The sequence below is a fragment of the Pelodiscus sinensis genome, chromosome 2 (assembly GCF_049634645.1).
Source record: "Pelodiscus sinensis isolate JC-2024 chromosome 2, ASM4963464v1, whole genome shotgun sequence".
Taxonomy (NCBI): domain Eukaryota; kingdom Metazoa; phylum Chordata; order Testudines; family Trionychidae; genus Pelodiscus; species Pelodiscus sinensis.
This window is the reverse complement of record NC_134712.1, coordinates 248,881,064-248,903,132: the sequence shown is the minus strand read 5'-3', so window position 1 is coordinate 248,903,132 and position 22,069 is coordinate 248,881,064. Positions and strand designations below refer to the sequence as shown.

General features: G+C 44.4%; 1 protein-coding gene across 3 annotated transcripts in view; it reads left to right on the top strand.

Annotated features, from left to right (window-relative positions):
• Positions 1 to 1,102: 1,102 nt before the first annotated feature.
• Positions 1,103 to 22,069, top strand: part of CRHR2 (corticotropin releasing hormone receptor 2) — a 274,374-nt gene continuing 253,407 nt past the window's right edge. For 2 of the 3 annotated variants that reach the window (XM_075922875.1, XM_075922874.1), the window contains exon 1: positions 3,596 to 4,008. In XM_075922875.1, the coding sequence (XP_075778990.1) occupies positions 4,002 to 4,008 (7 nt within the window). In that variant the 5' untranslated portion in view covers positions 3,596 to 4,001. Of the gene's footprint in view, positions 1,304 to 3,595; positions 4,009 to 22,069 lie in introns of those variants that run through there. The other variant, XM_075922873.1, reaches the window with a different exon arrangement.

Sequence of the window (22,069 nt, the reverse complement as noted above, 5' to 3'; positions counted from 1 at the left end):
AGTGTATTAAGCCTAAGTGGCCAGTTTGGTTTAATTGGACTTAGTAACTTACTTTGATCTGTCTGTTTTCATTTACATTCACTGAAACTCTACTTTTTATACTTAATAAAAATTTAAAAATTTATCATCAAGCCCAGTGTAAATAATTATTACCTGCAGGGGAGGCACAGTTGTGCATCTCTCTCTTTCATCCATAAAGAGAGTGGCCCTTATGAGACTTTGATATAGAGTAAGACAAATTTATTTGGGGTTTGGTCCCTTGGAGGGTTGTGTTCCTGGATGCTGACAAGCCCCTTTAGCTGAACCTTCCTAGAGCGTAGCTGGTCCAGCATCTGTGTTACTCCTGGGAGCTGTTACCCAACTCTGGGGGAGACCAGAGCTTCAGGATGCACAGGACAGCGTGTCTATTGGTGGTGCACATCCTCACATACCACAGTGCACACCATAAAATTTATTCTGCACACGGATGGAAAAAATAGAGGGCACACCTTGGCGGTGAGGTGCGTAGAGGCTCAGTGGTTTGCTCAAGGTGAGGCAGTCCAAGGGGACCTCTGTGAGACAGCCTGTCACATTCATGTGATTGCCTGCGGGGACTTCCAGGATACACAACCTGGCTAGCCCCTGTTCTGCCCCGGTGTAGACTGCCCTGTACTGCCACGGGAAAAACCTGAGGAGGGTGCTGCCCAAGCGCCGGGTAGTTCAAATTGGGGGGCTCCAGTCACTCCAATGCGTCTCCCGCCTGCGCTGGGTGAGCGCTGGTTTCACTCCCACAGCCCACCCGTGGAAGGGGGTCCCAGCTCGGGTGGGGGCGGGGAACGAGGGCCTGGACGGGGGGGGATCTTGCGATGGAGGGAGCCGGCTCCTTCCATCCACTGTGCCCAGGGCTCGGTGGGACCCGCGCGCGCGATGTCTCCGCTCCCTCCCCAAGCGGTGCCAGCTCCCGGGGCGCCTCTGTTTCTGGGCGGGGAGGGGGCGCTGGTGGGGACCCCCCACTCTCCGCCCCGCGGGGGGGGCCCGGCCGGAGGAGGGGGCGCTGCGAGGGATCCCGGTGCCCGCGGGGAGGGGCTGTCCCGGCCCCAGCGCGGCGGCAGGAGGCGGGGGCGGAGGGCTGCCTGCTCCCCGCGCCGCGCCCTGCCTCCCTCGCAGGGCACCAGCCGGGGAACTCGCGCGGCTCCGGGGGGATGCGCCTCCCGTGGGAGCGGTGAGGGGGCGCGGGCGCCCCGGGATCCCCATCCCCATGGGGGGGCCGGCCCCGCCGCGCAGCGTCCCAGCCGCCGCGGCCGCCGCGCTCCTGCTCCTCCCAGTAAGTGTCCGGGGGGCTGGAGGAGGGGGTGAGTGTGGAGGGGGGGGCAGAGCCGCCCCGATCACCCAAAGCGGAGCCCCAGAGACTGAGTCACCCCCCGGCTCCCCAGACCCCCCCCCCCCCGCGCAAAGCCACCCTCCGGGACCGCACAGAGCCCCCGGCACCCCAAACACCCCCCGGCACCCCAGTCCCAGCGCGCAGCCAGCAGGACCCACCCGGCTGCCGCGCACCGCCTCGCTCTCCCCCGCACAGGAGTCCCTCCGGGCTGAGCCGCCCCCTCGTCATCCAGCAAAGCCCTGGCACCGGCCCAGCGGGACCCGCTGGATTCCCAGAGCGGCCGCGGTCTCCCAGAGTCCCGGCGAATCCCCCCCCCCGCCGCCAAATCGCCACTCCACGGACTGCCCGGAGCCACCAGCCCGGGAGACTATCCCTAGCTCTGAGTTAGTCTCCGAAGTGCCACCGGACTATGGTCCATTTTATCGCGGCCCCGCTCCCCCACTGAGCAAGGAGTCGTCTAGCAACGGTCTCGAGTAACTTTCGTGAAATAAGGCATCCGAAAACCCCCTGCCCCCTGAGATCACCCCGAAACCTTTTTTCAGCGGAGTCCCAATGCCCTGATCTCGCTGCAGTATGTTTAGTTGTTTGGCTAAGGCACCGAGAGCTGGTCCTGCGAGCTGGCATTCACTCTCGGCTGATTCCTCCCTGCGTTACTTTCTCACAGCAGGATTCACAATTTAGCATTTGCAACCCTAAGGGCGAATTCAGCCAATCCTTCCAAACGTTTGCTCCGTTTTCACCTGGGCAATATGACATGGATTTATTTCCCTTGAGCAGAATCATCCCACTCTGCAAATATGTTGCTGGGGGGAGGGAATTGGGTTGTCATAGCTCACCATGGACTTAAACTTTGCCAGTCAGTTCCTTCTCCACACCCAAAACCCATTAAATTGTGAGTTGTAATCTGCAAAGCAGAGCAAACTCCCCCCTCCCATGATTCTGGTCCCCCCATGATTCTGGTCCCCCCATGATTCTGTATCTCAGTCACCAGTGTGAAAAGAAATAAGAGATGATCATTGTGTCTTCTACTAAAGTCCATCTTGACATTCCTTAAAGGTATATTGATTTGTTTCCTCTTGCTTCGCCTTCTATTTTTACTTATTCCATCTCTGGGGGGGGGGGGGGGGGCGTGGGGGAACCACTTTGTATATATGAGTGATGTTTGTAAAGTGCACTGAAAAACTTGTTGGAAAACAAACATGAGGGAGCTAGAGGAATATTATCTAAGTCTCTGCTTTCATGTCATCCTCCTTGACCTTTGGCTTCTATTTTATGCCCCTTGCCATACTTCTGTTGTGCTATTGTAACCAGTAGGCAGAACTAAACCCGTGGAGCTTTGTACATGGGCCTCTACAGCTTAAGCTATAAAGCTAGCTGCCACTTAGCTAAGGCTGTGGAGCATCAGAGAGGTAGCACTGTGAGTCTGAATCTGCAAAAGCGGCAAGGAATCCTGTGGCACCTTACAGACTAACCAAAGTATTGGAGCATGGAGCATAAGCTTTCGTGGGCAAAGACCATCTGGTCTTTGCCCACGAAAGCTTATGCTCCAACACGTCCCTTAGTCTATAAAGTGCCACAGGACTTCTTGCTGCTTTAGCTAAGGCTGTGGACCAAATTCATTCTTTTGCTCTGTAAGTGGTCTATGTGCCAGTACATGGGATAGTGAACCACACCCAGTTATACTACATTTGCCCCACACAGTCCACCTCTCAGACTCTAGCTCTGCCAAGCATCTGGTGTCAGAAGGTCAGTACATAGTTATATCAATGTATATGATAACTCTTGCTTTTTGTAGGTAATAGCTATTTCTTTTCTTTATCAGCCCCATCAATCCCCCCCAAACCACGAAAAGACCAGTTTTATTTATTTATTTTAATCCCTGGATCTCAAAGTGCTTTATGAGATGTGTCTTGTTATCCCTGTTTTACAGATGGAGAAACTGTAGCCCAGAGAGATAATGTCCAACAATTTCAAACTTTGGCTCCAATCTAGCAAAGCCTTTAAGCATATATTTGACTTAACTTTAAGCACTTAACATGTCCCACTGAAGTTAAAGGGATTCTGTAATGGGGGTGAATGAGGCCCTGAAGCCCCCTGCTGGAAGTTTGTGGTCTTGCCACACCCAGTCCCAGCAAACAATAGAGAAGTCTTCCAAAGAGGCTAGATTGTCTGCAGGAGGAACTGACCAATCAGGGATTAGGAAGGCTTACAAAGGGAACTGCAAAACAGTGCAGCAGTCAGTGCAGGACAGAGTTTAAGGAGAGCAGACTGTGAAGTTAGCTGAGGAAGCTGTCTCCAAGTGGAGAAGCCCTGGAAATGCCACTCTCTCCAAGTGGGGAAAGAAACTGAAGGGGCACCAGATCCAAAGGGAGAGCTGGCTAAAGACTGATGAACTGTGATAGAGCCCTGAACGAGGGGCAAGGAAGTTGTTTCCTTCAGGGGAAGCCCTGGAGGTACCACTCTCCCAGTGAGGAACAGATTTGGAGACACTAGCAGCAGGCACAGGGATGGACACCTGTTAAGTGTGTATCCTGGAAGGGGTTTGCATTGCCCATAGGAGTGTGGCTTGGCCAGAAGGTTGAGTAGCCAAAAAAGGCTGAAGAACAGTGCAAGCACATGCACTTGGCCAGATGGGGGTCTTATGGGAGGTGAGTGCCACCCTGTTACACACTTTCATTTGGGGAATTAAGAACAGATGTAATTGTTTGCAAGATCAGGCCCTTAGACACCAAAATCTAGTTTAAAGTGTTTTGATTTACAGAGAGGACTGTGCAATCAGATGTCCACAAGAATAGTGGATTCTCAGCACTTCTGAAATAAGGTCATTTTTTTAATCTAGATTTAGGCACACAGCCTTAGAATAAATGGCACATAGCATGTCTGAAGTAAAGCAGAGAATGCAACTCTATCCTTCTGATTTCTAACACCCTCTGATGCATGATGTTAGACATTTTATATTTTTAAAAGCAAAGAAAAGAGGAATAAAAAATAGTGACTTAGTCCGTGTGACCTTTCAGATATAAACCCTTTGAAGAGCACACATGGTTTGGGGAAGGATTTTCATTTTAAAACAACCAGACAAAGCAGTTTTTGAATCAGAAGAGGTAAACGTGATGGTCTGTTATAACTGAGATCCTCTCCTGGAACTGAAAAACAGCCAGGGCAGTTTGAACAATATCTGGTAGTGAGGGTAGTTTTTCAACCATTCTTAGACTGAGATGTTGCCAAATTTCAGTCCAGGTGTGAATTAAAGTAAAATAAGTGTTTTATAATGAGAATGCTGGCAACTGCTTAACCAGCATTGCTATATTGTTTTGGAAGGGGTTTCTTTTGCAGCCATGGCATAGCAATTAAAGTACATTCACAGAAAACAGTTTTAAGCAAGAAATGTTTGTTACATCAATCAGTAGTTTTGCTTTTAAACGTTTTCAGTGAATGAATGAAATCCACATGTACACTTCGCAAGGGGAAAAACAATCTTTAGCCTTTGTCTTTTTGAGGCATACACCAAAAATGTACTACCACTGTGAGAAGAAAAAATAATTGATAAAACCTATAAACAGTCCAAAGGTCCATCTAGCCCAGAATTCTGTCTTCTGACAGTAGCCAGTGCCAGGTGCCCCAGAAGGAATGAACAGAGCAGGTAGTCATCAAGTGATCCTTCCTGTCACCCATTTCCAATCTCTGACAAAGGCTTTGTCTACACTGCAAGTTTTTGTGGCAGATAATATGCTAATGAGGGACTCTAGAAGCATAAGGATCTTGTGCAAAACAGGTTTTAGCGCAAAATGGAAGAGGCTACACTGTTTCTTTTTGTGCAAAAACTCTTTGTGCGAAAAGAAATGGCAGAAAATATGCTAATGATATCACAACTTATGCTAATGAGTCACTCATTAGCATATTTTCTGCCGCAAAAACTCGCAGCATAGACATAGCCAAACAGAGTCTAAGGACACCATTCCTACCCATCATGGCTAATAGCCATAGATGGACCTATCCTCCATGAATTTATCTAGCTCTTTTTTGAACACTGTTAAAGTCCTGGTCTTCACAATAACCTTTGGCAAGGAGTTCCACAGGTTGATTCTGTGTTGCATGAAGGAATACTTCCTTTTGTTTGTTTTAAACCTGCTACCTATTAATTTCATTTGGTGATCCTTAGTTCTTGTGTTATGGGAACAAGTAAATAACTTTTCTTTTTCACTTTCTCCACACTAGTCATGATTTTATAGGCCTCTGTGGTATCCCCCTGAGTCTCCTCTTTTCTATAAATTCTTAAACCCCAGTCCTGCTAAGTGAATTTTTATGCCGATGGGGAGCCTCACAGAAGTCAATTGAGCTCTGCTCAGGAGCTGTATTCTGTCTAGATGAGTGGTCCTCAAACTGTGAGGCCTGCACCTGAGAGGTGGGGTGAGGAATGGCTGGGGGGGTGGGGACTATGTCAGGATCTGGGAGAGCCCCACGCAGGGACAGGGATATAAATTAGACACTTTGAAATTGCAAATGAAGCAGAGATTTGCATTTCCCGCACTTCATTTGCGTAATTGCATCATGGCTCTCTTTCAAAAAAGCGCTATTTCGAAATTGAAACCGCAGTCTAGATGCAGTTCTTTAAAAAACAGAAGCCTTTTAAAAAGTATCCTGTGAACCTTGGGTTTTATTTTTGATATAGTGCTTTTTTGAAAGCGCCATGATGTGCTTATGCAAATGAAGCATGGGAAATTCAAATCCCGGCTTAATTTGCAATTTCAAAGTGTCTAATTTACATCCCTCTGTCGAAAGAGGGATGTAGTCTAGACGTACCCTGAGAGAAGACTTTTGCCCCAAAGATGAGTTCCGCCTTATTCTATGACATTTTTAAGTTTAATCATCGCCCTTTTGTGTGTTAATGATTAGTTCAGAAGTCTGCTATGAATCTGATTATTTTAGATTTCAGAAGATGATTCACAATAAAACTGAGACATTAATGGGTCAGTCAGCTTTCAAAAAATCACATTTTTTCACCATAGATTATGAAACCCAACAGTATTTTAAAAATATAGTAATAAAAGTCACCTTTTTATTCTGTAAGTAATGTATTCACTTTCTGATTTTTGTTCTGAGCTCAGATGCTGTGAATTGTCTAGGTAACTTTGCTCTTGAATGTGGTCAGTTTCTAATGAATGCCATTTTGGTGTGTCTACACTGCAACAAGGAGTGAGACTTCCACCCTTGGTAGATAGACTTGGGCTAGCAGGGCTGGAGTTAGTACATTCAAAATAGCAGTCTGGACTCTGGACTTGGGCTCCCCAATGGCACGAGAGCCCAAGCACCAGCTGCTTTTCACATGGTAGCTCAAGCCTCTACTTCTCTGGGTTGGGAAGCAGTTGCAATGAAGATAGAACTTTTCAGGCTGTCGAGTGCTTGTGTAATGTTACCATATTCGGACTGCAAACACAGCAGTGAGTTTTTGTTTAGGAAAATAAACTCTTCCCTTTGGAATAAAAACAATGACAACGTTTCCTTTGGGCTACATTTTTGCAAAAGCTTATTCTTCCCCTCAGTTCTTACGAACTGAATTAAGTCGGCCTTGTCCTCTTGCACACATCTTTTTCTACCGTCTTCTACTGATACCCCACAACTGTTTGATTATTCTTGTGTTCTGCAGATTGCTCTTTAAAGGCTAACTCGATTCTTGTATCTAAGGAGTTGGAGCTGTCCAACTAAGCACAGGATAATTCTATAATCCCTAGCACTTCCTGATGTACAGTGCTTAATGTCTTCAAAGCATTGCATAAACATTAACATCACCTTCTTTTTTTTTTGTAACGGCTGCAAATCTCGCCTTGGAAGTTGTGCATTTTTATCTAGCTTTCCTAATCAACCCACCAATACAAATATAATGAAATGTATTTACTGACATGTCCTGTGTATATTGGTAGACTTGGAAATAGCAGCATTATTTTTGAATTGGGCTAGATTTGGATGAACAGTGTTCCCTGAAGAGTTACGTAAACTTAGCCATAGTTATTGTTACTGAGGAAAAAATTATGCATGTATGGGTGAATATACTACCATTGAGTAAGAGACTCTCTCTTGTATTGGTGGCAAAAAATTGCATGTTAATGACATCAGATGGTATTTACATTTATCCAAATTATATTTTCAGTTTCTTAAGCAGGGAATAACCTCCTCCCCCATTCTCTATTTATTTTTGGATCTAGACTTTTAGTACTCCATTCATCTGAAGAAGTGGGTTGCACCCACGAAAGCTTATGATACCGTCTGTTTTGTTAGTCTTTAAGGTGCTGCTAGGCTATTCATTGTTTTTCAACTTCTTGCAGTGTTCTGTTTATTAAAAAGGGGTATCTTAGCACATCATGCTTCCTAGGTGGGTAAATCCAGCAGCATGCTGAGTCTGGGGAAATTTGGATCAGACTAGGGATGTTAAATTTAGATTAATTAACTAAAATAATGGTCAATGGGATTTCCATTGACTATTTGACTAGTCTATAAGGGCGCTTAGTCTATAAGGAGCCTACCAGGCTCTTGCTACAGTTCAAAAGCGGAAGCCCTGCAGGGAGAGGGGGCCAGCGGGGGACTGGCCCTGTGGTGCCTGAACCTTGTACATTTCAGAAGCAGAATTCCAGCAGAAGCAGTGCGAGTCCCTGCTTGCACCATTTCTGCAGTGCCTCTACCTCTCCTGCTCCCTGTGGAGATGCTGCTGCGGTGAACTGGCTTAAAAGCTGGTTCCCCCCCCCAGCATCGTCTTCTGCTCCCCCCCACTCCCTGCTGCCTCTCTCTGAAAGAGGCAGCAAGGGGGAGAAACGACTAGTTGTGTCTTTACTTGACTATCTGATAAGCATAAGCTTACTAGTCACTTACATCCCTAGATCAGACCTTACAATGAGAGGTCCTGTCTGCTCTAAGTGCACGGAGTGAATCCATGTCACGTTAGACAGGTTTTGTGATTTGGGGATACTAATATAAAGAAGCGCGTTTTCCATTTTGTCCAGATGGGTTGAGGGTTATGATTCTCCGGATCTGGGAGTGAGTTCCAGATTTGTGAGTCAGTTGTTGAACTGCTCACACAAGTCTCATTCTCGAGCTTGGCAGCCCCACAGTCAAACTGTGTAGAAAATGTGGAATCTGTCACCCTATGGGAATGATCTAATTCCACCCAATGTTTGGGATCTAATTCTGTGTGTTTGCACAGAATAAAAAGCAAATCCCTTAGGCATTTTATGTGCGGAAAAGTACTACGTTGACAGTGCTATTTAAAGGGCGTAAGAAAACACAACTAATTAAAACGCTGTAAAGTTCAGAGAAATCCTGACTGAATTACTGACAGCTCTCAGGGGCAGTTGCAGGGAAAATAAATAATGACCCATGCAGGAGGAGTTTAAAATACATTTGTTCTCCCCCTGCAATATTAAACTCTTGTTCTGCTACTACTAACTGAATGTGCCAGGGCTGGAATGCATCCATCCATCTTCCCTCCAGGGCTGTGTGGTAATTTCTCTTACTATTACATGAGTGCTGGGAATGATGGAGTTCTGAGTAGGGTATTCCTGCTTTGTGCTGTGTGGAGGCTGCCTCCTGCCAGGATGGGTTTTCAGATGGAGAGGCAAGGGAAGTGGCTGAAGAATAGTGGATGGAGCACAGTGGGTTTTGCAGAGTAACCTGCTTTCCTAATCCATATTGAAATGCACATGGACACCAGTTACCTTGGACAAGGGTGTGGGGGTTATTGCCAGCATGGAAAAGCATGAGTCTTACTGGTTGAATTAATGCATCAGGTTCTTCAACCTAGGAGGAGTTTTAGGGGGTAGCCGAGTTAGTCTGTAGAGGATAAACTTAAAAAACAACAAATAGTCTGGTAGCACTCTATAAACTAACAAAAACATGTAGATAGTATCATGAGCTTCCGTGGGCACAGCCCACTTCTTCAGATCACTGGAGTTTTGAATTTAGGATGTCCAGACCCAAAATAAATAGGGGAGAAGGGAGAGGAGAAAAGGAAAAAAATGAAAGGGGGCAGGAAACAAGAATCGGAGGGGGGCAAACTTAAAAAGCTTTTCCATGGTCCAGCCACTACAGAGAAGCAAAGTCCCATGGTGGCTTAATGAAGGCTATGCAAGAGAACAGGTAGGCTATACTGGTGAGTTCTTGTGCAAGAACGGCTGTTCTTCTGCAGAGTGTACCCACTGGCTACCATTTCTTGCACAAGAAGATTTACAGTAAAGCATAATAAGAGAGGGCTTCTTGCACAAGAGCTATGCACTTTTCTAACAAGTGTAAGCCCTGTTGCACAACAGCTCTTGTGTAAGAAGGCAGTGTGGACGGGCAACCAAGGGTTGCTTGCGCAAGAAAGCCCTATGGCTAAAATGGCCATCAGAGCTTTCTTGCGCAAGAGAGTGACCATACTGCCATGGATGCTTTTGTGCAAAAGCACATGGCAGTGTGGACATGTTCTTGCACAAGAACACTTGTGCAAGATGTTCCCGCACAAGAACCCGCTAGTGTAGACATAGCCGTAGAGCCCACGGTGCAGATCCAGGGCTGTACTTTGCAGGGTGGACAGCATGGGGGCAGCTTTTCTAGTCCCTTGGGCAACTTAGAGCAACCCCAAGCCTGCACCATGTCCCTCTGCTGAAGCTGTGAATTAGGGTCATCCAAGGCCACCCATGCTGCCCCTTTTGCCACCCTATGCGGCTTTGCTGTCCTTCCTACAGCTGCTTTACGTGGTCAGGGCTGTAGCCAGGGAGAGTCAGGGCCAACATCTGTAACGCCTGGGGACATAGGATTTTCTTTTCACATTACGTTCCAGTTACCTTCTCTGCCTCGTTTGAATAAACCACAAAGAGTTATGAATAATTAAAACAGCAAGCCATCCATGCTCATTATTGTTCTGGGTCTGCCCGCCAACTCACATCACACGAAGTGTCCCCAGTGGAAATTGCTCAGGGAAGTTGGGAAGGACTCCTCCCCCACCCACCCTGACTTCCTTCAGGTGTTGAATATGTCCCCTGCTGGCCCACAGAGCGAAGGATGAGGACCTTAAGAAGTGTAAACCTAAAAAACAACCAATGGTCTGGTAGCACTTTAAAGATTAACAAAACGACAGGTTTCCACTAGATCACTGGCATTCAAAGACAGCTGCTGCCCATGATTTGAAAGAAAAGCTTATTCACTGTCGCTCCTTTACCCCAACAGCGCAGGTGTGATGATACTTTTGGAGATTTTGAGTCCAATGTATGGATCAGTCAGCACAGTTCCCCTTTAGACGTGCAAATTCAGGAAAGCACTTAAACCCAGGCTCAACTGTGAGCATCTTAAGTATCCTGTCCATCTTTAGGAAGTACTTAAGCAGATGCTTAACAATAGCTTGTGGTGGTAACTCCCACCATTTTAATGGGAGCTAAAGACTGTACTTATAATTCATCATGTTCTTGCTTTGCTCTATGGCAAGTTTACTTAAGGTCTTCCAATCCCTAAGCACATCACAGAATCTATCCTCACAACACTCCTGAAAATCTTTATTACCTCTACTCCAGGGGTATCAAAACTTTTTTCAAAGAGGGCCAGATTTGATGAAGTGAACATGCATGAGGGCCGACCATTTTGCCTGACATTCTTTGAACCATTAAAATTAAATGCAAATTAACTATTTTATGCAAAGTTTATTGCAAACGGCATACTTTTCATTTCATCACATGGATGACAAATCTAAACGGGTGTTAAATCACTCTGCCTTTCATATCTGAAGGCCAGATGAAAAAAAAATCCAGGAAGCTGAAATATATGTCAGGAACATTGTAAAGTACATTACATATTATTGGTAATAAAGGTTGTCTGTCAACTTTTAAGTTCAAAAAATATGAACAGGAACATAATACCAAGTATACATGTTGTGTCCAAATATATTTATAACTGATTTAGACCACCTGACATTAACTGAGATTTTACAATGTATTCATCTCAATACATATGGATTCGTTGGGGGCCATAAAAGATAGATATTGCCAAATTACCTGTGGGGCCGTATTAAACCAGAACACGGGCCGCAATTGGCCCGCGGGCTGGACTTTGGACATGCCTGCTCTACTCTAAACATGGGGAACTTTGGCATAGATACATTAAGTAACTTGCCCAGGGTCACACAGGAAGTCCATGGCAGAGCAGAGAATTGAACTAGGTTCTCATGTGTTCTAAGCCAGTGCCCTAACCACTGGACTATCCTTTCCTTCCTAACAAGCAATATGGGTCGATGGAAACTTAGGAGATGCTGGAGAATTGTTTATCAGAACTGTGCTGGCATTTCTTCTTCTTTTAAAGTCTCTTTTGAAGGCTGAGTGGCACGGCTAGCTACTTCTGGGTTTGAGTCTTACGCCACAATTTGAAATGAGTTCTGAGGTCAAGCAGGACATTGGTTTACAGAATCAAACAACTGCATTCTGCAAAATGCAGCTATATTAGCAAATGTGGGTTAATAGGTTGTGAAGAATCAGGAATTTCTGGAACCAGGTACATCAGCATGGCTATGTTAGAAAGACTTCCTATGGTATGTGGCCTGCATTTTAAAGAGCAACTGGTTCGCACACATGTGCTCAGTAAATGAAAAGACAGGTGTCTAATGGAAGTAGGGGTGATATAAATCTCATTTGATTTTGCAAAAAAGCCAGATGAACCACTGGAGCTACACTGCTACACGGGAAGAGTAACTGCTCGATCGCAGGCGCGTCTTTGATTTTGTTGCACCTCTCTTTCCCTCATTGGGTTTTCAGAGGGAATGAAGACTTATCTGCTCACCACCCTGTGCTTCTCTGGACACAAATGAGCAACACGTATTTCTATTTAATTGAGCAGGTGCTCTGAGCAGCTCCTTTAGGATTTCGTTCACTGCTGCATGTTTCAGAAAACAGCAGTGACTTTTATTCAAGTGAACACTTGATCTCCTTGTTAAAAGGGTGTGACTGGAGAGCTTAGCATTAATGAGGCTAAAAGGCTGCCTTTGAGTTTGGGGAATTTCTTGAATAAATTTCTTTTTATTTGGGTTATTTAAAGAAAGTCCCTTCCCAATTTGAGTCCTGCAGATCAAACCTAGAAGGGAACATATTGTTCTACACTAAAGCATGACTTCATAGAAATAAAGAGTTCAGTTTAGAAGCCACACCACCTCTGGAAATATTATTACAGCCAATGACATTTCTGCATATAAAATTTCTGTAACTAGGGGCCTTGAAAATGAAAAGCATCAGCTGAGAGATTAAAACATAGGTTGCAGGCACTGAATTATTGTTCCAATTGTTCTCTCTTGATCTGACCAATGAGTGGAATAGAAAGGTAATTTAAAATTGTTGGACACCCATGTAATTTTATTTTAAAAATTACCAGAAATGTTTAGTCTAGAAAAACAATGCATGGTAGGAGAACACATAGTAATTTCTTATTGCCATTTCAGGTATACTACTTCCAATATTTTAATACTCATGAAAGTACATAGGGGACACCAAAATTAAACAAAGCAAAATAATCACAATTTTTAACCATGATTATTTTACAATTAAAGAAAGGTGAGAAAAAAGTTAAACTGATTCAAATGACAGAACACAAGTGATAAACTAGTTACTCCATTATAATCTCTTCTGTATGTCTCTCTGGAGTGTTTTAACAGACATTGGCCCTCCAAGAATGAACTCCTTCTGGGGGTGGTTTTTGTTTGGGAAGTTAAGACCAAAGTATATTATTTCCTTCATTTATTGTGAGCCCATCTTACTAGCTCAGTGATATCTAAATTGGTTATAAATAGGTAAAAAAAATTGTTAAAGGGCAGATGGGTCATGTTTGACATATCATTGATAATTTAGGGCATGTATATACTTAGTGGAGGATCAGCACTCTGTCAATCAGTCCCCCCAGGGATCAATTTAGTAGGTCTAGTGAAGACCCGCTAAATCAACTGCTGCTCGCTCTCTTGTCTGCTCTCACACTCCACCTGGACAAGAAGCATAAGGGAAGTCCTTTGTAGAGTTTCTCTCATTGACATAACCCCTGTCCAGTGGAGAGCCCATGTCAACTTGACCTGAGGTACGTTGACTCCAGCTGCACTAGTCATGTTTCTGGAGTTGCATATCTTAGGTTGACATTGTTCCATAGTGTAGACCTGCCCTGAAACAATTTATAATTGGACAAAGTAAACAAACTTAACTAGCTGCTATGAAACCGAAGGAACATTTTAAATCAGTTGCTTAGAAGAAGCTATTTAAGGAGCTGCCTTGAGACAAGCCAGTTACAAATATTAAGAATCTTTAATTACATTTCACTGTTTCTCTGTTTACCAATTTATAACTCCTGTCTCCTCTCAAAGAATACTTAGTCTACCCATTTGTTAATTAACAGAAGAAACTGTTAATATCTTAAGTTATAACAGTATTACCATATCCTAATATAATCGTTACAAGAGATTTAATCCCTTGACAATGTCTTAGTTAATTTCTCATCAATCCATGTTGAAGTCCTGCAGACTTTTTCCTTTGGTTGGTTTCTTTTTGAGTCTGTTTTGTTTTCCTTAGCTGTCTGTGGTAGCTTGCTTGTGAGATTGACAGGATAAGTTTTGTTGAGCAACGTGTGTGTGAGAGGGAGCATGGAACAGGTGAGGTCGTGAGAGCTTTTAGACCTATTTTCATGAAATTATAGGAAAACACTGTTTGTTTAGGCATGTTTAGATTCAAAGCTGGCTCCTAGCATTATTTGTCATAGTGCCTTGTTGGGCTGTCCTTAGGAATCTCTTCATCTTATATAGTTTGTTAAAGCACATGTGAATTACGTTGTGATTCTTTCTCTACGGTGTTTTTTTTCTTTGTAGCGGGAGATTCACAGAAGATGATTACATTTAGGATTTCACTTTATTTGTAATCAGTCCATTTTCTGAGAGATTCCTTCACTTTTATTGGATGTTAACAATTCTCAGAACAGCCCTTTTAAAATGAAATAATTCTTAAAGAAAGATTTTAGCAGAAATAGTTATTAAAGAAGTTGTTGGTTCTTCAGAACCGTTTTTGGAAAGATGATACTTGTCATCCTGAGTTGGGGGAGCCGGCCCACCAATGGGAGGTAGTGGGGAAGGGGAAGGCAAAGCAAATGGAGGGGGGTGGGGCAGTTGCCCCAGGCCCCGGCAATTCAAAGAGGCCCAGGACTCCTGGCCACCACCACCACTACTGTGACAGTGGCCAGCGCCTCAGGCTCTATAAATCGCTGCTGGAGCGCTGCACAATGTGCTCCGTGCGGCTCTGAGGGCGGGGGTGGGACACACTGCGCTCCGGGCAGCATGTAGGGCTGGCTGCCCCTGGCCCTACCCCACCCCTTTCGCCCAAAGCCCCAGCCCTTCTGGGCTTGCAGAGCTGGCCCGCCCATCTTGCCCAGGGGCCTGAGGAGACTGTCGGCTCCCCTGTGGGTGAGGCTACGACTTGAGCACTTCCAGTGATTAATTAACTCTTCATTAATACCAATATTCTGTACTTAAATGGCTTCTTACATTAGTAATTACTGTAACAAGATCATGGGGAAGCATTTTACCATTGAGTTAACATTATTAGGAAATGATATTAGATGCCCTGTGTGTACATAAAGTACTTGCAAATAAGCCTTTCAAAATGATAAGCCATTGAAGAAACGAACAAAGGTTTAAAAGATTTCCAACAACACTTTTATTTCCCTAGGAGCTATTTCAAGTGAAAATTTTACCGTAATTATAAAATGTATTCCAACAAGCCCATTTCTACAGGTTGCACCTATGTAAACCAGGACTCTGGTCTGGCCACATCCGTGGTCCCATGGGATGTTCCAGGATCAGAGAGTCCGGTCATGCTGGGGGGAGCTGAGAGCCTGGAGTGATGCGGCAATGGGGGAAGGTTGGCGTGATGCGGGTCGGGTTGTCAGTTGTCCGGTATTGACCCAGAGAGTTCAGTATTTTCGCCACCCGTCCAGTAAAAAAATTCAGAAAATACCAGACACCTAAAATGTCCGGTACTTTCTGATTTTTTTCCTGTCAGGAGGTGAAAATCCCAGGCTTTATGGCTCAATACGGAGGCAACCTGGCAACCCTAGTGCTTACTGGGGAGTTGTCTGGCCTGGCACAGGGAGGCAAGATGGCAGGCAGCTGCTGGCAGCCTGTTGGAGCCAAAAAGCCTCACCACGTGTTTCTTAAAGGGGCCAAGCTGTTTTGTTTTTTTATTTTTGCTTAACAGATCTCGGGGGCCTTTTTTTGGTTTTTTTTCTGAAACCATCTGGCAATCCTAGATGTGGGGTGGGAGCAGGAAATTGGTGTGATGAGGGGCGGCGGGGGCCCAGCACGATGGAGGAGGGATGGGAGCCTGGCATGTGACCCAGGTGCCAGAAAGCTGCTGTGCTACCAGGGGAACGAGGGGAGTGGGAAAGTCTGGTGTGTGGCTCAGCTGGGCTGCAGGGGGAGAGGGGAAGGAGGGTAGGAAGCCGGACGCGCGATCCAGCTGGGATGCCCAGGAAAGCTGGTTGGGCAGCAGGGTAGGGGGTAGGGTCAGCAGCAGGGGGTCCAGAAATGGCATCCCCTGGTCTGGCAAAATCCCTCCTCTGGGGCGAGTCAGGTCCAGAGGGTTCTGGACCAGGCAGGTCCAACCAGTCATTAGAGGAGATTTTGGAATTAATTGATAAACTTAACAGTAACAAGTCACCGGGACCAGATGGCATTCACCCAAGAGTTCTGAAAGAACTGAAGTGTGAAATTGCGGAACTATTAAGTATGGTTTGTAACCTACCTTTAAATCAGCTTCTGAACCCAATGACTGGAAGATAGCTAATGTAATGCCAATATTTAAAAAGGGCTCTAGAGGTGATCCTGGCAATTACAGACTGGTAAGTCTAATGTCAGTACCGAGCAAATCAGTTGAAACAATAGTGAAGAATAAAATTGTCAGACACATAGAAGAACATAATTTGTTGGGCAAAAGTCAACGTGGTTTCTGTAAAGGGAAATCATGTCTTACTAATCTATTAGTGTTCTTTGAAGGGGTCAACAAACATGTGGACAAGGGGGATCCAGTAGATATAGTGTACTTAGATTTCCAGAAGGTCCCTCACCAAAGACTCTTACGTAAATTAAGTTGTCATGGGATAAGAGGGAAGATCCTTTCATGGACTAAGAACTGGTTAAAAGACAGGAAACAAAGAGCAGGAATAAATGGTCAATTTTCAGAATGGAGAGGGGTGTCCCCCAAGGGTCAGTCCTAGGACCAGTCCTATTCAACTTACTCATAAATGATCTGGAGAAAGGGGTAAACAGTGAGGTGGCAAAGTTTGCAGATGATACTAAACTGCTCAAGGTAGTTAAGACTAAAGCACACTGGGTGTGTCTAGACTACATGGCTCCGTCAACGGAGCCATGTAGATGAGTTTACTAGATATAGCAAAATGAAGCGGTGATTTAAATAATCACTGCTTCATTTACATCAAAATGGCTGCTGCACTGTGCCGATCAGCTGATTGTCGGCACAGCGCAGTAGTATAGACGGGAATCAGCCAACCCCAGCATGCACGCTTTGGCGTCAGATCCTGTAAGCCTCGTTGCATGAGGCATAAATTAGTTATTTGCACAGGTTTAATCATGACCTCAGTGGAGTGGATCTGACCCCAGGAGGCTTCAAAAGGAGGCTGTAAAACTATGTATCTTGAATCATAAGTGGTCAAATTCACTGGCAGTGCACTAATCATGAATTTGGCCTTGTTACCTGCAGTTTTTTGAAAGCAAAATTTGATAATTTTACTCTTTGCGGCTCAGTGTCAGAAAAGAAATCAGTCTGATACAAACATCCATCTGATAAGAGGTTAATTTGAACAGAGCAATGTGAATTCTTTCACTTATAGCTTTTTCTTTATTTGGTCTCAAGCACATACACACATTGCAACAAGTTAATAAAGCATTGCAAACATAACTAATACCTCACAGCAAAGATTATCCAACAAGTTTTTGGATTACAGTGGAGAGGTTTTTATTTCAGAAGGCTGAGAAAACTACTGGGGGGAAGTTGTTCTAGATTTAATTTTAACAAGTAGGGAGGACTGGTTGACGATTTGAAAGCAGAAGTTATCTTGGGTGAAAGTGAGCATGAAATCAGAGTTCATGATTCTAAGGAATAGTAGCAGGGAGAACAGCAAAATAGAGACAATGGATTTCAGGAAGGCAAATTTTAGTAAACTCAGAGGCTGTGTCTACACTGGGCCACTTATTCCGGAAAATCAGCCACTTTTCCGGAATAAGCTGCGAGCTGTCTACACTGGCCCTTGAATTTCCGGAAAAGCAACGATGCTCTACTGTATAAAATCAGCCGCTATTCCGGAAAAACTATTCTGCTCCCGCTCGGGCATAAGTCCTTATTCCAGAACACTGTTCCGGAAAAGGGCCAGTGTAGACAGCCCAGTAGTCTTTTCCGGAAAAAAGCCCCAATCGCAAAAATGGCGATCGAGGCTCTTTTCCGGAAAAGCGCGTCTACATTGGCCAGACGATTTTCCGGAAAAGGGCTTTTCCGGAAAAGCAGCCTGCCAATGTAGACTCCCCTTTTCCGGAAAAACTGAAAACGGAAAAGTATTCCGTTTTAAGCATTTCTGGAAATTCATGCCAGTGTAGACACAGCCAGAGAGCTGGTAGGTAAGGTCCCGTAGAGAAAATGACTGAAGACAGTTGGCAGTTTTTCAAAGGGACATTATTAAAGGCCCAAAAGCAAACTATCCCACTGCATAGGAAAGATAGAAAGTATGGCAAGAGACCTTGGCTTAACCATGAGTTCTTACATGATGTAAAAATCAAAAAGGAGTCATATAAAAAGTGGAAACTAGGTCAAATTACAAAGGATGAATATAAGCAAACAATGCAAGTATGTAGAAGCAAGATTAGACAGATGGAAGCACAAAATGAGTTCAGTCTAGCTAGAGACATAAAGGGTAACAAGAAAACATTCTACAAATATATTAGAAGCAAGAGGAGGACCAAGAACAGGGTAGGTCTATTGTTCAGTGAAGAGAGAAAAACAATAGCAGGAAACTTGGAAATGGTAGAGGTACTTAACAACTTCTTTGTTTCACTTTTTACCAAGAAGATTGATGGTGAATGGATGCCCAGCACAGAGAATACTAGTGTAAACGGGGTAGTTCTAGAAGTTAAAATAAAAAATAATAAATTACTTAGAAAAGTTAGATGTCTTCAAGTCACCAGGGTCTGGTGAAATGCATCCTAGAATACTCAAGGAGCTGGTTAGAGGAGGTATCCGAGCCTTTAGCTATCATCTTTGAAAAGTCATGTGAGTTGGGAGAGATTCCAGAAGACTGGAAAAGGGCAAGTACAGTGCCCATCTATAAAAAGGGAAATAAGAACAACCCAGGAAACTATAGACCAATCAGTTTAACTTCTTGCCAGGAAAGATAATGGAGCAAATAATTAAGGAATTAATCTGCAAACATCTGGAAGATAAGGTGGTAGGCAATAGCCAGCATGAATTTGTAAAGAACAAATCATGTCAAACCCATCTGATAGCTTTCAGACTGATAGGATAACAAGTCTTGTGGATATCGGAGAAGCAGTGGACGTGGTATACCTAGACTTCAGTAAAGCATTTGATACGGTCTTGCATGATCTAATCAATAAACGAGGGAAATACAACCTAGATAGGGCTACTATAAGGTGGGTGCATAACTAGCTGGATAACTATTCTCAGAGAGTAGTTACTAATGGCTCACAGTCATGCTGGAAGGGCATAAGAAGTGGGGTTCTGCCAGGGTCAGTTTTGGGACCAGTTCTGTTCAATATCTTCATCAGCAATTTAGATATTGGCATAGAGAGGACGCTTACTAAGTTTGCAGATGATACCAAGCTGGGAGGGGTTGCAAGTGCTTTGGAGGACAGGGTCATAATTCAAAATGATCTGGACAAACTGGAGAAATGGTCTAAGGCAGCCGTGACCAACCTGCGGCTCGCGAACAGCATGTGGCTCTTGCCCCCCAAAAGTGCGGCTCGTGAAGCCACTTCTGCGCCCCCCTTAAGGGCCCTTGTCGGCTCCTGCCCCGGCCCTTGGCTTCCCTGTGCTTACCGGGTTGGAGCTGTGAGGTTTTAAAAATGGTGCCTAAGATGGCAGCCATCTTAAAGGGGCAGCCTCCTTTAAAAAAAAAATAATGTTTTTGGTTTTGCTTGACAATTTTGTTCTGGTGGGCTTTTTTTTTCCTTGACAAGTCTTCATATTTTTTCCACTGCTATTTTGTCTCTCTTTGTTAAATGGGTTGGCCAACTCTGGTCTAAGGTAAATAGGATGAAGTTTAATAAGGACAAATGCAAAGTACTTCACTTAGGAAGGAATAGTCAGATTCACATATACAAAATGGGATGTGTCTGTGTAGGAAGGAGTACTGCTGAAAGTGATCTAGGGGTCTTAGTGGACCACAAGCTAAATGAGTCAACAGTGTGACACTGTTGCAAAAAAAAGCAAACATAATTCTGGGATGCATTAACAGGAGTGTTGTCAGCAACACACGAGAAGTCATTCTTCCACTCTACTCTGCGCTGATTAGGCCTCAGCTGGAGTATTGTGTCCAGTTCTGGGCAGCATATTTCAAGAAAGATGTGGAGAAATTGGAGACGGTCCAGAGAAGAGCAACAAAAATCACTAAAGGTCTAGAAAACATGAACTATGAGGGAAAACTGAAAGAACTGAGTTTGTTTAGTTTAAAAAGGAGAAAACTGAGTGGAGACATGATAGCAGTTTTCAAGTATCTAAAAGGCTGTTACAAGAAGCAGGGAGAAAAATTGTTCTTCTCAACCTCTGACGATAGGACAAGAAGCAAAGGGCTTACTGTGCAGCAAGGGAGGTATAGGCTGGACATTAGGAAAACTTCCTAACTGTCAGGGTGGTTAAACACTGGAATAAATTACCTAGAGAGGAGGTGGAATCTCCATCCTTTGGAGATATTTAAGAGCAGGTTAGATAAACATCTATCAGGGATGATCTGGATGGTGCGTGGTCCTGCTGTGAGGGCAGGGGACTGGACTCGATGACCTCTCAAGGTCCCTTCCAGTTCTAGTGTTCTATGATTCTCTGATATTTACCCACATAGTCTGGGGTGGTCATAGATGGATTCAGCAACAGGCTTCTGGTAGCCAGCCTTGCTTCTGGGGATCTTTAGATGTGACCAGGAAAAGTCCATCTAACTCAGACTCCCCTCACCTTTATGCATGTTAGTGTGACACAGTTGCTAATAAAAAAAAAAAATAAAAAAAAAAAACCACACCAAAACCAAACACCACTCCTGCAAAAACAAACCACTAAGTAAGATTTAAACAGGAAGTTTATTGAAGTGATGTGCTTCTGCAGAGTCTGCAGTCTCATGTAGCCTGACAAACACACACCAGAAGTCAAATGTGTCTTTCAAGACTGCATGCTTCAGCAGTTTTAAAGAAGCAAGGTAGGATGACACAGGTCACCCTCATCCCCTCGTGGCCTGCTAAAGTTGCTACAAAGGCCTTGGAGCATTGCTGCTTTTGGCAATATATGTAGCAACGGATACTCCAGTTACTGACAGTGGCTGAGGCTTTTTGCTGAGCTGTCAAAATCTCTCCCTCCAGCCTATTAAAGAAGACCTTCCAGTCAATACCTGCAGCATTCAAATATTCTCTGCAGAGCAATTATAGCTGTTGGACCAAGTCAGCTCAAGTTTCACTCTTTCAAAAATAAACAACCTCAATCTATACTCCCAGGAAGAGTCTGAACACTGGAAACTAATACTCTGCTTGGAGGTGCTGTACAAATGTTCTCTCTTGTAGGACAGAAAACAATCTGCCTAAGCATCCAGGGAAGGTTGTTTTCCCCCCCAAAATATAAAGCAAATGGGTCTGAATCTGAGAGCCTTAGTGTTTGGATTTTGTATTCCTTTTGTCATATTTATCTGTGAGTGAAGGAGAAGCCTGTTTCTAAGAACTTGGGAGCATCTAAAATTTGGACAAGGTCACAATTTAGTCACAAACAAATGAGCTTCTGAATGAAGATGAACGTTCCTTCTCTACTCTCTTGTCTCCTTCATGTACTCCATGGGGATTCATCATTGGCAACATCCTGCCATTCCAGATACTCGGCCATGAACTTAGTTATCATTATTCAGATGAGCTTCTTACATCAGGTGTAAGCTACAAATAGGAAAATACAGGGCAGGGGCTGGGAGAAGGTGACTGGAGAGGAGAGTTCTGGATGCATCTGATGAAGTGGATCTTTGCCCACGAAAGCTTATGCTACAATAAATCTGTTAGTCTGTAAGGTGCCACAGGACTTCTCGAGGTTAGTAGTAATAACTAGATGTATGGCAATGTAGGGATTTGGGTGGACGGTGAATTTGATGGCTGTACGGGTTACATCACCATTTCTGGACCAACAGGGCAGGACAGAGAGAGGAATCCAAGATATTACCTAAGGAACAAGTCCTGAGATTCCATACATATGTCAAGCCCATGTGTTTGCAGGGAAGTTAAATGTGACGAAGCATGAGAACAAGAGGCCATGTGTGCAGATCTGGTGGCAGGGTGAGGGCGTAAAACTTTTAAAACCCTGTTTTATAGATGAGTAGGAAATAGATTTTGTTTAGTAATTAATAGCATGGTTCAGAAAATACAAGACTTCTTGCCAAGCATAGATTTCCTCAGAAGTGTCCCATTGTGACTAT